This window comes from Ostrea edulis, chromosome 10 (genome assembly GCF_947568905.1).
Source record: "Ostrea edulis chromosome 10, xbOstEdul1.1, whole genome shotgun sequence".
Lineage (NCBI taxonomy): Eukaryota > Metazoa > Mollusca > Bivalvia > Ostreida > Ostreidae > Ostrea > Ostrea edulis.
In genome coordinates, this window is record NC_079173.1 from 25,208,858 (window position 1) to 25,225,721 (window position 16,864).

The window sequence follows — 16,864 nt, forward strand, 5'->3', positions numbered from 1 at the left end:
ACAATAGACGGAGTTATGAACAATAGACTGAGTTATGAACAATAGACGGAGCTATGAACAGTAGAATGAGCTATGAACAGTAGACTGAGCTATGAACAACAGACGGAGTTATGAACAATAGACTGAGCTATGAACAACAGACTGAGTTATGAACAATAGACTGATCTAACAATAGGCTGAGCTATGAACAATAGACTGAGCCATGAACAATAGACTGAACTATGAACAATAGACTGACCTATGAATAATAGACTGAGCTATGAACAATAGACTGAGCTATGAACAATAGACTGAACTATGAACAACAGACTGAGCTATGAACAATAGACTCAGCTATGAACAATAGAATGAACAATAGACTGAGCTATGAACAATAGACTGCGCTATGAACAATAGACTCAGCTATGAACAATAGACTGAACTATGAACAATAGACTAAGCTATGAATAATAGACTGAGCTATGAACAATAGACTGATCTATGAACAACAGACTGAGCTATGAACAATAGACTGAGCTATGAACAATAGACTCAGCTATGAACAAAAGAATGAATAATAGACTGATCTAACAATAGACTGAGCTATGAACAATAGACTGAGCTATGAACAATAAACTCAGCTATGAACAATAGACTCAGCTATGAACAATAGAATGAACAATAGACTGAGCCATGAACAATAAACTCAGCTATGAACAATAGACTCAGCTATGAACAATAGACTGAACTATGAACAATAGACTAAGCTATGAATAATAGACTGAGCTATGAACAATAGACTGAGCTATGAACAACAGACTGAGCTATGAACAATAGACTCAGCTATTAACAATAGAATGAACAATAGACTGAGCTATGAACAATAGACAGAGTTATGAACAATAGACTGAGCTATGAACAACAGACTGAGCTATGAACAATAGACGGAGCTATGAACAATAGACTGAGCTATGAACAATAGACAGAGCTATGAACAATAGACTGAGCTATGAATAATAGACTGAGGTATGAACAATAGACAGAGTTATGAATAATAGACTGAGCCATGAACAATAGACTGAACCATGAACAATAGACTGAGCCATGAACAATAAACTCAGCTATGAACAATAGACTGAGCTATGAACAATAGACTGAACTATGAACAATAGACTAAGCTATGAATAATAGACTGAGCTATGAACAATAGACTGAGCTATGAACAACAGACTAAGCTATGAATAATAGACTGAGCCATGAACAATAGACTGAACCATGAACAATAGACTGAGCCATGAACAATAAACTCAGCTATGAACAATAGACTCAGCTATGAACAATAGACTGAACTATGAACAATAGACTAAGCTATGAATAATAGACTGAGCTATGAACAATAGACTGAGCTATGAACAACAGACTGAGCTATGAATAATAGACTCAGCTATGAAGAATAGAATGAACAATAGACTGAGCTATGAACAATAGACTAAGCTATGGACAATATACTGAGCTAACAATAGACTGAGATATGAACAATAGACTGAGCTATGAACAATAGACTGCACTATGAACAATAGACTGAGTTATGAACAATAGACTGAGCTATGAACAATAGACTGAGCTATGAACAATAGATTGATCTAACAATAGACTGAGCTATGAACAATAGAATGAACAATAGACTGAGCTATGAACAATAGACTGAGCTATGGACAACAGACGGAGTTATGAACAATAGACTGAGTTATGAACAATAGACTGAGCTATGGACAATATACTGAGCTAAGAATAGACTGAGCTATGAACAATAGACTGAGCTATGAACAATAGACTGAGCTATGAACAATAGACTGCGCTATGAACAATAGACTGAGCTATGAACAATAGACTGAGCTATGGACAATATACTGAGCTAACAATACTGACTGAGCTATGAACAATAGACAGAGCTATGAACAATAGACTGCCATTAATTGCTGTCCTTGGTGAGGGAATTGAAAATCAAACATCACAAATAGACGCGACTTCTCGCTTTCATGTTGTTCTGATTATGGGACATCAACTTTTCATTACATAATGGTCTTCAACTTCCTCGAATATCTCCTAAATTGAACACATTATCGGAAAAAACGTTTATGTCACTTGTAAATTAACAACTTGGGTATATTCCAATTGCTCCATGTTTCTTCAAAATTCTATTTTTCTCTGTCGGTATTTCACCCATGTCATCACAGAATATTTTATCAATGCATCTGATGATTTGTGTCGAGTTTCATTGATTGCTGAAGGGGATTCAAGTTTGTTCAAACTAAGGGCCATATCCTCTTCAAAGGAGAGACAATCAAGAAAAATAGGGTGTGCTCATTTTAAACTCCTTTTCTCAAGAAGCACCAGAATGCTCACCCAGGGCCTCAACTTAAACAAGAACCCTCACCCAGAATCCCAACCTAAACTAGAATCCTCACCCAGAGCCCCAACCTAAACCAGAACCCTCACCAGTGTCCCAACCTAAACCAGAACCCTCACCCAGTGTCCCAACATAAACCAAAACTCTTATCCATGGCCCCAATCTACACCAGAATCCTTGCCCAGGGCCCCAACCTAAACCAAAACCCTCACCCAGTGTCCAAAACTAAACCAGAACCCTCATCCAGGGCCCCAATCTAAACTAGAACCCTTACCCAGTGTCCCAACCTAAACCATAACCCTCACCCAGAGTCCAAAATTAAAACAGAACCCTCACCCAGGGCCACAACCTATACCTGAACCCTTGCCCAGAGTCTCAATCTAAACCAGAGCCATCACCTAGTGTCCCAATCTAAACCAGAACCATCACTCAGGGCCCCAACCTAAACCAGAACCCTCACCCAGAGTCCAAAACTAAAACAGAACCCTCACTCAGGGACCCAACCTAAACCAGAACCCTCACCCCGGGCCCCAACCTAAACCATAACCCTAACCCAGTGTCCCAACCTAAACCAAAACCCTCATCCAGGGCCCCAACCTAAACTAGAACCCTCACCCACAGTCCCAACCTAAACCAGAACCCTCACCCAGTGTCCCAACCTAAACCATAACCCTAACCCAGTGTCCCAACCTAAACCAAAACCCTCATCCAGGGCCCCAACCTAAACTAGAACCCTCACCCACAGTCCCAACCTAAACCAGAACCCTCACCCAGTGTCCCAACCTAAACCAGAACCCTCACCCAGTGTCCCAACCTAAACCAAAACCCTCATCCAGGGTCCCAACTTAAACTAGAACCCTCACTCAGAGTCCAAAACTAAAACAGAAGAACACTCACCCAGGATCCATTGTCTGTAAAGTAAAAAAAAAAGATTTTTACATTGAAAGAAATTTTATTGATAACAAGCATAATGGCTTATCAGTACAATGGCATCTACCTTGCAGTCAACTACAAACAATGTACACAATCAAACATACAAATTTTAAAAAGTCTCCTCAGCTCCTTCAGCATGTAATATACTGTGATTGTCTCTTCCCAGGAATATCATCACCAGTTGACAAAATTGTCTCCCTTGAAAAAACAACATGCTACTGTATCCCCCCGCCCACCAGTCCAGTCCGAGAAGTGAATCAGTGTTCCGTTTCACCACTTGTTGATATTGAAGATCCGTACCCCGTGAAGCTGGGAGAGTTTGGGTATGACACTGAGACCTAAGGCTGCCAGGTTTATGAAGAAGTGTGTTGAATCATATTTAGTGTAAAAACTGGCCAGGAAAAATCTGCAATGATTAAATAATAACTTTCAGAAGAAAGTGGATTCAACATAGGCGACTTAAAAGAAACCAAAACCATTCAGAGTCAAATTGAATGTCAACATCAAAATTTATATACCAGAGTATGCATAAAATATGGATTCAATTTATCAAATTTCTTCTACTATCTTAAGTTCCAATAAACTGCTTACATTACAATGGGAACGATAGTCAATAATTTCTTAGTTGATGTAAACTGTTATCAACAGTCAATTTGTTCCCACTGTGTTTGCGTCCGGGCTTTTCCTTGTTCTAGAGTGCCCCATGGAGTGCCTTTTGTGACATGCAGCATGAAATAAGTTATCTGTAAATTAAGAAAATGTATTTGTGACGTATTATATCCCTAACAGATGTTATGTCCTTTTGTAACAACTTTAATCTTGACTAATTATGTACCAATTCGGAAAAAACTATATACCGTCTTGTATTAAAGTCTCAATATACTTGGCAAATTGCCAATACGAAGCTGAAGTGACCAGGGTTAAAATGTAAACATGTTAAAATGTAAACATGTTAAAATGTAAATACGTTATTTCATTGTTATTGATATCTGTATAAATATAGGGAGGTGACCATTCTACATTGATTCAGTGCCTTTTTATGGGATTCGAAACTGACTGTGAGATGTATGAGTGTGAGAGTTTGTCTTCTAGGCGGGCAATTCTACTTTCACTTTAAACGGTAATTGAAAAGAGCATGCTGCATCTTTGATATGCAAAATATTTTAAAAAGAAAAAAAATCAAGGACCCTTTTGCAAATTTGGCCTTGTTGGAAAGGTTGGGATTTTTGCTGAAAGTTGAAATCTGTCATTATACTGGGAATTTTTTTTTTTTGAATCACGAGCGGTGGAAAATGGATATATTTTCCTCATTTTTGTTGATTTTTTACTTCCAGAATGACAGGTGCCTGAATGTATCTCAACCCATTTCCAGGCTAGCAGCAGATGTCATGATGGACCTTTAAAATCTTTCACATGTGTACTTTCAAGAACAATATACATTATTTTTGGAAATTGGTTGCCATAGTAATAAAATCTGAAACTTAAAATATGGGCTCCTGAAGGCGAATTTTCCTCCATTTTCTGGTAGTTTGAGACCTTAAAATACACCAGAATGGCAACGGAATTAAGGGGTGCTCCCCTGACAAAATATTCATGGGTTTAGCTGGAAGATATAGCGACTTTTTCAGCAAGCGCAGAGTTTCATCTATTTGTCAAAATAAATCTATATAAAATTGGTGATGATTATCATTAATTTATGGGCCGTTTCCCAGCTTTTCCCCACTTTGACAGCCCATCCTGGACTCCATGTCACTACACCGGAAATATCTCCGAAGATAATTTTTGAGGTCAATAAAGAATTAAACACGCCAAAATGTCGGATAGAGCAAGAAATTCTTTTAAAAAGAAAACAAAATTAAAAACTATCCTTGAGGGAGGTCCATTATTCTGCCCTACAAAACTCGTGTCTTTGCCCGGGGAGGGGGGTGCCACAACGCCAAGTGCTATCCACAGAACTTCTGCCTTATGAAACTTAATTGTGTCTTGTCGGGGGTGGGGGGTGGGGGGTGGGAGTGGCTGCCATAAGCAACACTATCCACCGGATTATGGCATGTGGTTAGTAATATATATATGCCTTCGGTAATATATGTATTTGTGGAAGTTATATACTACACATGTAGATTCAGTGCGTGTTGTACGTGTACACAATATTGAAAAGCTGACATGTTATCCATTTAAAACATAAGTAACACATTTTACTCTTATCAAAATTATGAACCTTAAAATATGTGTTTTTCCTGTACCACAATGGTTTGTAATCAAGATTTTATGGCTCGACCATCCCAAATTTAGATATTACATACTGTATATACAAACGCTGACTTTATTCATCTGAGGATAAATGGGATCCATGTACATGCATATGTATGTGTACAATAATTTGTCTCAATCACAATTAAAGTATACAACAGTCTTGTTATTTGTGATGCTGAATGCTAAATGAAACCTATGTCCTCTGACACATTAGAAAAATTAACAAACAATTTATCAGATATGTTTGACTAATCTTTAAAAAGTGTTATTTTTCATGTAGGACTTTTAATGCTTTAACTGATATATGATGAACTTATATTATCCAGGGCCCAAACATAAACCAGAACCCCCACCCAGAGTCCCAACCTAAACCAGAACCCTAACCCAGGGCCCCAACCTAAACCAGAACCCTCATCCAGGGCCCCAACCTAAATAAAAACCCTCATCCAGGGCCCCAACCTAAATAAAAACCCTAACCCAGGGCCCCAACCTAAACCAGAACCCTCATCCAGGGCCCCAACCTAAATAAGAACCCTCATCCAGGGCCCCAACCTAAATAAAAACCCTAACCCAGGGCCCCAACCTAAATAAGAACCCTCATCCAGTGCCCCAACTTAAATAAGAACCCTCATCCAGGGCCCCAACCTAAATAAGAACCCTCAACCCAGGATCCATTGTCTGCAAAGTAAAAAAGATTTACATTGAAAGAAATTTTATTGATAACAAGCATAATGGCTTATCTGTACAATGACATCTATCAGTCAACTACAAACAATGTACACAGTCAAACAAAAGCATATACAGGATGGTCATCACTCCTACAGGACACATTCAAACCGAGTCAAAATAATACATACCTCGATGCCATACCAATATGAACTTTGTAAGCTAAAAGCCATATCTAACCTCCATAATGAAGAATAAGCCTTCCAGTATCTGTAAGATACAGCATGAAGATTGATATACTTGTTCTCCCTTCGACCTTGTCAATAATAACAATGAATTAGGATCAGGGCATATATACAAGTCATAGGCATCCCGTGTGTCAAATGTGACAGTCTAAAACATATACAAGTCATAGGCATCCTTTGTGTCAAATGTGACTGTTTTCTTCTTCATATATATACACATTCCTTTGACCTTGACCAAATGACCTTAGATATATATATAATCTCATGTAACATGAGTATATATACCTCATCTTTCTATATTACTTATAGATGACCGTTTACATAAAATTTACAGAAAAATCTTGAATCACATAGTCAAAATTGTCTCAACATTTGACATACTAGTCAGGGGAAAAGAAAAACCCCTGAATGTACAAATTTTAATATCATAAATGTGCATGATCATGCTGAAGACTGTCACATTACTCAATGCATTCAATAATTACAGTAATCAAGGAAAGACATTAATATATCTTTTTGTGATATATTCTTCTAAAGTCAGTTAAACAAATACAAGTAACTCATGCTACAGTTAGGGTAAAAATGAAAGAATTTTTAAAAAAAAAAACCTGCCCGACACATTACATTTTGAGAGTTTAATTTTGTTTGTACGATTTGTATGTCGGAGTTTGAGAATTTTTCATTCTCTTCACGACGTATTCAAAAGACCCCTGACGTACTTCTAATAATAGATACTACCCATGTTATTTAAATTGTCAGTTTTAATGCGGCACCAGGATACAGAATCAAACCCCGGGCCTCCACCTGGTTGCGACTCAAGCATCCTAACCACACCGCTAATGGGACGAGAAAATCTGGGTCTGCATGAGCATCAAAATATAATTTGTTGCTCGCCTGTCTGAAAAATTTGGACGGAGATTTTAATTCATATTATATTTCTTAAAACAGCATAACAGATGAGTGTATTATTGCAAGAATTATAAAGGACTACGTACATGTATAAGAATAAACTTTTTCGGCTCCTGTAAACTCAATTTAAGCTTTACTTCAATCATGTCCAATAAAAGCTTGTACACCATTTGTCTCTATTTACAAGAATCAAAAGTGATGCAATTCCTGAACTTTACTCAAATTCAGTTTTTAAAATGCTATTCTTTTTGAGAACCTTTTTCTTTCAGGAAACATAGAACACAGCTCTGGACAAACAAAATTAGTTCTATCACATTTTTGTGCTGAAAAGATAATTTTATGTTATAGATATGAAGTAAAAATCCAAGCTTGCATTCCATGTTTTCTGGAAGAAAAACTACATGAACAATAGCAATTTTGTCAAAATACCAAACAATGGCAACAGAATATCAAGTTTGCGACATCTTAATTCCACGTCTACATAATTTTGATAACACCAAGAATAATAACAGAGTTGCATCATGGTTGTTGCAGAAAATACACTTGACTTTGAAACAAAAGAATGACTGCCAATCTTGAGGGGGACATCAGGGCTTGAAGCTAACTTTTTATGTCACCAGTCCAGCCGGACTGATGGGGGTATAATTTCAACCAGTCCGCAGAAAAATTTACCAGTCCAACAGTTTTCCAGAAATAATAAATCATATTTCGTTTATGTTATTAAAATAAAATTTAACTCAATATGCCTCAGACAATATTGTAACAGTTAAATGTCGGATTTATACTTACGAACCAGATTCGTCTAATATTTACAGATCGAAGCATGCTAAATGTGTGTATAAAATTTCATAAGTATATTTTCCAAAATGATGCTTTAGGAAATTAACTAGTTCCATCGGACTGACTAAAACAAATGTCAGTCAGTCCGCCAGACTTTTAACCAGTCACGGACTGACAGGCATGTGTTAATTTCGAGACCTGGACATACAGTCTTTACCTTTTGCAGTCCTTCACTGCAGAAAAAAATATTAAATATTTCATGACTGACCAGGTGAATAGACGTTAATTATTTGTTTGTCTGGAATCAGCATTACTGCACGTCCCTTGGAATGTTGTGGAATTTTGATGCACACTAAGATGCGTGACAAAAAACGTACATAAAACCCCAACAGATTTCATACATGCATGTATTTACAAACAAATTTTTCAAAATAGACTTCTAGATTTATTTTCCAATTAAGATTTCAATTGTAAAATCCTGGAGATCAGTGGACCAATCGGGACAAAGGAGACAAATTCAATTACTAAAAATACTGACATGGGTACAGAAAACAATTTTCTTTTTACAAATGCCCTCGCCAAATATGCGGGACCGCCAGCAGTCCAACCATTGGTGAACATCATACTCTTGTACCGTCTCCATTTCATTAAAGAAACAATCAAATCATCATGGCTAAAGTCAGTGGCAGATCCAGAGGGGAGGGGGTGCAGAACCCCTCCCCCTATTTTTGTCAGAAAATTTTACTTTAAAAAAAAGGTACAAATCATGCATTTTGAGGGTGGAACCACCCCCACCACCTTTGAAAACCAAAATTAATGGTAGAACCCCCCCCCCCCCCTCCCCTTTCAAAACTTCCTGGATCTGCCCCTGAAAACCATAGCAACTATGTACACAATAAACTAATGCACTAGCACAATTTTATACATGTAATTATGGATTGGTAACCAGATGTATCTCACTACAGTAATACACACTTACAGCAAAGTGCTGGGGACAAACAATTTTGATTCATTATTAATGCAATTCTTTATATACAATGAGTTCATAATTGTTTATAACTACAAGGTATAAAAATCACTTCGCTGTAAGTGTGACTTCATCATAAGCATGTTCACTGTATCCATGTTCTACTGTATATATATGCCATTATCCTCCTTATCATTCCAATTATACACCAATGATTGTAAAAGATGCCAAAAAATATTTGGATATTCATCAATAGAGCTGATGTTTGACGGAATTTAATTCATTGAAATAATTGCATGATAATTAAAAACAATGCATCATACCACTATTTTTACAAAACAGAGTTATACATGTAGCTCTCAAAATGAGAACATCTTCCAAGACACATCAAAATTTGCTAAGAAATTTAATAGATTTCCAGAAACATATATGTCTGGTTTCCAGACTGAAGCATCAACTTTTCGTAGAGATCGTGGACACAAGAATTTTTTTACAAACAAAAACCGCTGTCCAGTTAAATTTGCAAATAATCTTTGTTAAAAGGTGTGTTTCTTAAAATCAGACCAATGAAGATGTTATAATTTAATATTCATAATACAAATGCATGTAAATGTAGTCACAGAAAACATAATGCATGATTATCCAACTAAGGGTCTCCCAGGGACAATGTGCGTGCTGTCTAAGTAGTAACCACTGGGGGGGAAATATCTGCAGTGTTATGTTATTCCTATTCTTATTCCAAATTAATTTTATCGAGAGACATTTTCTTATTTATACCAATAGCTCAGTCAGTCTGTTTAATGTGTTACTGTATATATACAAATTATATATATATATATATATATATATACACACACACACATAAATAATAATCTAGTGGACAATGTTTAAAGTAGGTAGGTTGATTAGGTGATCAGAAAGGTAGTTACAACTATCTGCTCGAAATATGTTTTACACTCAGTCATCTGTCATGCATCTTCATTTTACTTGTCAAGGTCAAATTACCCAACATGGAAACACACTCGGTAAGTTGAGATAAACACTACCTGTGTAGACATATGCACCCACACATAAATTACTATAGATACTGTTTTAATATCTATGCAATCTCACACAACTTCATAACACCGCATTTATATCCACTCCTAGTTACAAACCCTCACTTTATACTAAGACATTAAATTATGCAACACTATCACAAATTTTAAAAAGTCTCCTCAGCTCCTTCAGCATGTAATATACTGTGATTGTCTCTTCCCAGGAATATCATCACCAGTTGACAAAATTGTCTCCCTTGGAAAAAAAACATGCTACTGTATCCCCCCGCCCACCAGTCCAGTCCAAGCAGTGAATCAGTGTTCCGTTTCACCACTTGTTGATATTGAAGATCCGTACCCCGTGAAGCTGGGGGAGTTTGGGTATGACACTGAGACCTAAGGCTGCCAGGTTTATGAAGAAGTGTGTTGAATCATATTTAGTGTAAAAACTGGCCAGGAAAAATCTGCAATGATTAAATAATAACTTTCAGAAGAAAGTGGATTCAACATAGGCGACTTAAAAGACACCAAAACCATTCAGAGTCAAATTGAAGGTCAACATCAAAATTTATATATGCATAAAATATGGATTCAATTTATCAAATTTCTTCTACTATCTTAAGTTTCAACAAGAGATGTTTGTAAAACATATATGCCCCGATGGTGCAAAATTGAAAAGGGTTATACACAATTCACATGCATAATTTGATTGATAGTAGTATCACCAATTCGAAATATTGAGCAGACAATATCTTCCAATGTCGGGAGTAGATTGACCAAGTGACCTAAAAATCAATAGGGGTCATCTACTCCTTATGCTGTACCAGTGTACACCAGGTTTGGTGTCAATCAAGCAAATAATTCTTAAAATATAGGAGACCGTGACATTTTGACCTGAAAAACAATAGGGGTCCTCTCCTACTCATTACCAACCCACATATGAAATATCATGACGATCAAGTGAATGGTTCTCAAAGTATTGAGATAATGTGGTCTACTGACCGACAAGTGCAAACCAATAAGCCCCTCTTCTTTGAAGGGGGCATAATAAACTGCTTACATTACTATGGGAACGATGGTCAAGAATTTCTTAGTTGGAGTAAACTGCTGTCCACAGTCAATTTGTTCCCACTGTGTTTGAGTCCGGGCTTTTCCTTGTTCTGGAGTGCCCCATGGAGTGCCTTTTGTGACATGCAGCATGAAATAAGTTATCTGTAAATTTAAAAAAATGTATTTGAGAAGTATTATATCCCAAAATGATGTTGTGTCCTTTTGTAAGAACTTTGATCTTGACTAATCTGACATACCTTTAACATGTTTAGCGTCTTAGTTCAGCACATGTGGAGTATATAGTTAAAAAATTACAATTAAAGGTATGGTGCAGAAAGACAGACTAACACTCAGTCTAACAGACAAGACAGAGACCAAATGCAATATGCTGTAATTTTTTTATTTCAGGAAATTAAAAATCAACAATATAAACTTACTAAACTAAGTGTGGCAACTTGGTTAAACACTGAGTCATTTTCAAAACAGTTGTTATGGAGATTAATATCATTAGCATCAATAGCTGTCAGCATCCCCAAACTTGGAAAAGAAATTTTAATCATGGAGGGACGTCTATTCCAAATAATTTCAACTGATATAAAGCATATGATACTATCTCAAAATTTAGTTTTGTTATTGATTTGACAAGTTTTTTGGGGAAAAAACTGAAGCCTCCATATGGCCAAGGTCAATTATGTCAAAAATTTTCATACTTGTCACAAGGAATACACAAGATGGTGTGAAATATGAAAGCCTTAGCACTAACCACTCAAAGTCATGGCCAAGGTCAAAGTTTTTCAAAAGTAAGTCAAACTTCAAGGTCATGTGGTCAAAAATCTTGCTGCCTAATGAAAGGAATACACATGTGAAATAGGAACGCCCTATCATCAACCATTCAAAAAATATGGTCAAGGATAAAGTTTTTCAAAACAAGGAAAAGGTCACAAGGTCCAAAATTTTGGTACCCAAAGAAAGTTCTTGCTACAAGAATACACATGTGAAATATGAAAGCCCAAGATCACCATCCATTCAAAAATATGACAAAGGTTAAAGTTTTGTGGACAAACAGATAAGCCAAAACACTGTATGTATACCCACGTACAAGTAGGTTGATTATGGGGGCATGAAAATATGACTGTCATTCATGTGTACTTGTTTACTTTAACTTCTATATTACCAGTGATCTGAATGAATTCAATTAAAATATTTGCTTTCATTTAGTGAGGTAGATCATAACTGCAAAATGGTGATTAATTCATAAAGAAAATAACTTTTGGCATTCTCAACGACATTTGACACTACCAAATTCTTTTACTTCATCTATCCTCCCCCCCTAATATATGTAAAATTTTAATAATCAAAGCACCATTTTTATCTGAATAGGAGAGCAAATAGGTTACAGCGTGGAAGTAATATTGCATGTAAACGGAAATGTTGAAAAAATCCGGATTAATATATTGAAATAAAAAAATTTAGGGGATAAAAAAAAAATCAATAAAATTTTCTCAAACTGCATTGATTTTAGCGGGTCAGCCGCCAATGCCAAAAAAATAGAATTCCATTTATGGCGCTGATTGTTTGAACTGAAGATATCATTCAAATAACCGATATGTAAGAAATATAATAATATTTATTTATATAGCGCCCTAATATGACTATAAATAACCACTCTAAGGCCCTGCACACAATAAAAATGATACAGCATGTTATAAAAGTAGTAAAAGGAAATTATAATAGCATTAAGACAGATAATATCAAAACAATGCTAGAAAAACATCAATAATGTAAAATAAAATTACTAAAATCTAAAACATGATATGCATGAAAAGAGTTCCACATCATACAATCAAATGAAATAAAATACAATAGTTGAAATAAATATACAATTATACACTTGAAAAAGTCCTGTTAAAATGATGGTAAAGAAACCATAAAGATTTAACCACCTATAATACTAATAATATGCAAGTCTAAATAGATGTGTTTTAAAATGTTTTTTAAAAGTGTTCAAATTCTGACAACGGCGGAGGGTATCAGACAGAGAAAACTGTGACTCAATGGTTAACAGTGTATACATAACATTAGCTGGCGATCATTCATTGTCAATACAGCAGATAAATGTCAGGCTGGTTAAGGGACTCCTACTTGAAACATAGTGTGCAAAAGCAACAGAAACCAAGACCAAATCATTAATCCAATTAGTTTACAAAAGAATTCTCTGTATTTTAAAACTGATACTTACGATGCAGTGAATGACATTTGTGAGAGTCCATGCCACAGCTACTGAGAAGAAGGGAATTGTGAGTAGCATGAAGTGCGTGATCAGCACGATAAGGACGTATGTAATCCAGATTCCACGCGAGCCCAGGTAGGAATGGGTGGGGTTTTCCTCACTCGTTGCTGTACCTATATTCATCCTAAGCTAAAAATAGATGAAAAATAAATTCCTTCCATGAAATAAATCTAAAATTACAACAGGAAATAGAATATGTTCAATATCTGGTAGAGTGCCTTCAAAGAGAAGAACAAATCTATAATTGAAGTTGTAAGGAAGTAAACCTTTGATAAATGTGTAAATGTACTTGGATATCAAAACTTTAGGTGGGAATGTAAAAAAAAAAAAAAAAAAAGGCAATAAAACATCAAATTTTTTCAAACAGGTTGGGAACACTTCCCCTATAGCGAGATCTTCTTGCTAAAACGTGATTATTCCTCTTTAGTGAGAAAGTAAACAAGGTTCCAAATTACCACTTGCATTAACGACTATACTTTGCTTGTGGGAACCCCAAATTTCTGTTCTCATCGCCCACTTGGCAACCGTAATTGTCCAATCAACATTTTTCTTTCTTACTGATCCGAGTCCTAATATAATCAAAGTTCAATTTCCTGTTGAGGTTTTGCCACTTGGCAAGACATTCCGTATCAAACCTTCCAAAACGTAAACCAGAAGAAGTTGAACAATGCAAAGGTTACTTGAAATAAAAAGAAAGCGTCTCTTTTTACCAAAGAGGAAAGAAGGGGAGAATATGGCTCAATGATGCCAAAAAGGTATGACATGTGCTGTGTTTACAAAAACATGACACAAAAGGTCCAATCGTTATGACAGCTTGCCCAAGTTACAAACTTGACAGCATTGTAAAGCTTAGAACTTTCAAAATCGCATAAAAAGTCTGAAGAAGTGTGTGATTAAATCCATAAACTTTGAAATTTTTGCTAGGTTGACAAAATAAGAGAGAGAAAGAGAGATGTTTGAAGAATTACAGAAATGGAAAGAGAATTTGAATATTAATATTTTAATTTTTTAAATGAATTGCAATGTGACCTGAAGTTTCTTTTTTCTTGTAAAAAAAATCATGTTACTCAATTTCATGTGAGGGCTACTAAAATTTCATGTGGGCTAAAATTATTTCTTATTCAGGGGCCCATTTGGCCCCTATTAAGGTACTCAGTTGAAGTAAACATTACCATAAACAGGAGTTTTGGCGTCTTAATTGAAACTAATGCCAAAATTCTGTGCAATGCCAAATAAGTGAAACACACACTAAACATGCACAAATTGCCTCTTTGAAATTGACACCACAGTCCAGAAATTGCATACATCAAAATTGCTGTGTAAGAGGGAAGCAGTCTGAAATCCAATGCACATCGCGAATGATTTTGTTTTGATTAATATATTTGCAGAAGTATCAGACATTTTAGCACATTTCAGGGTTCGAAATTAACTTTTTCAAGCACTAGTCCTTACGGACTAATCAATGTTGATGTTCACTAGTCCACAAAGCATTTCACTAGTCCGTCCAGTACATCATATTAAATGATCTTCATCTTATTCAGTAGTATTTAATGAAACCAAACACATCACAAAACTTTGCAAACAATTCAGTTTCTGACACCTAGAGATTTAAAAAGACCACCATATTTTATTTCGCATTCAAGATCTTCAGAAGCATACAATATTAACCTCCGACTTATCCTTTTATAAACGTCCATAAGTGCGTTCGAGATCGACGTTCCCGTTGTTTTTGTGCTCAGTTCTTAGAGTCACAGGAGTTCGAAATTTTATCAATAAAGTCTAAAATTCACTTGATTGACCAAGTCATGAGCTATAGTGTTATGAACTACTGTGTTAGAGTCGTGAATGACGAGAACATGTGCTCACAAACATGCATGTTCTTAGACCACACTACTTGTAGTTCTTGTACCTTGAACCCGTCCTCATGATGTGTACTCGGCGTTCGGAATCAGCAGGAATTTGACAATTTGTGCTCGTTCGAAGAACGGCAGTCTCGAACGCACTCCATGTGTTTGGAAGATCAGGATGTCATAGTCACGCAAACACTTAACCATGCAGGTAATCGACCATAAGTTCAAACATCTAAGAGACTCAGTCAAATCTTGCTAAAATCTTTACCAATTCGAGATCGATTTCCGGATTTTCACTAGTCCATACACTAGTCCATACAGACTAGTGCTATAGAGAGTTCACTAGTCCGACACGTTTTTTACTAGACTCGGACTTATGGACATGAGGTAATTTCGAACCCTGCATTTTTTTTCCACATGAAACTAGGGCTGAAACGATACGCCCCCTTCACGATACGATACATATTGCAATACTTATGCCATGATTCAATACTTTCAATACGATACAATTTACAGAAGAAACCAATGATAACATTGAGAAAAAAAATTAATTACCAAGATTCACATTCATAATTTTAAAAGCAAAACGTTTCCAAATTGCCAAACGGCAAGATACATATTGGCTCTGTAGTTTAAACTGATTCATTATTATTTTCGTTAGACTCAAGGCAAACAACAGTTTGAATGTTATTCGACATTATTTTTTTCCTCATGCAGATAAAAATTATAAGTATACAGGCCAAGCTTGATGTATTTTACTGAACCAGTTTGTATTAAACATATCGAACTGAAAATCGAGGCAATGAATCGAACATTGAATCGAGGGTTTATATTGAACAGTATCGATATTTCGGTGAATTGTTTCAGCCTTACATGAAAAACGAAGAGATCTACTCCACAGGTGTTTTCTTGGCTGTACGGGATATATTTACTCTCACTAGAGCGGGATAATCGTGTTTTTGCGAGAATATCTCGCTGTTGTGGAAGTGTTCCAAACCTGTTTGAAGAGATCTTCAGTTTTGTACCTATCTCCATCAAACATGTAAAACGTGACTGAGGCAATTCAGACAAGATTATTAGCAAAATTCAAATACACAAGACTTGGCTATCGTAGTTAATTTGCAATTTGCTATTAAAAAGGACTTGACTAAAAATGTACAGGAACACAGCACTGACACGACATTGTATGAATCAACAATGAAAACATTAGACTTGACAGCAAACAATGCTGACAACAACAGGGACTTGATAAAGCTCATTGAAACACACACTAAAACGGACTGTGTTAAATAGTTTTCAAAAACGTTTATATACAACTTCCTAACATGGTCATCATTAAATTTGTATATCAAAACAAAAGAGCATACCAAAATCGTGATCCAGCAAACGGAAATTCGTAATCAATAATGGCATCAAACCAGTTTCCGGTGTGTGTATAAAAAGGGTCTTACTCGGGTAAATTCTTTATTCCCGCAGAGAGAATATTACATAACAA

At 35.9% G+C, this 16,864-nt stretch overlaps 2 protein-coding genes across 2 annotated transcripts; both read right to left on the minus strand.

Moving 5' to 3' along the window:
- Window positions 1-3,340: 3,340 nt before the first annotated feature.
- On the minus strand, window positions 3,341-4,259 carry LOC130051059 (ORM1-like protein 1). Its single transcript, XM_056152340.1, is given in 2 exon segments — window positions 3,341-3,728; window positions 3,914-4,259. Coding segments are annotated over 2 exon segments (276 nt in total). The 5' UTR covers window positions 4,054-4,259; the 3' UTR covers window positions 3,341-3,592.
- Window positions 4,260-6,270: 2,011 nt separating this feature from the next.
- Window positions 6,271-16,802, minus strand: LOC125665623 (ORM1-like protein 1). Its single transcript, XM_048898362.2, has 4 exons — window positions 16,737-16,802; window positions 13,469-13,648; window positions 11,240-11,391; window positions 6,271-10,643 (listed from the first exon to the last, which is right to left on the minus strand). Exons 2-4 carry the CDS (start codon window positions 13,640-13,642, stop codon window positions 10,508-10,510), a joined length of 462 nt encoding a protein of 153 aa, XP_048754319.1. The 5' UTR covers window positions 13,643-13,648; window positions 16,737-16,802; the 3' UTR covers window positions 6,271-10,507.
- Between the last annotated feature and the right edge of the window lie 62 nt (window positions 16,803-16,864).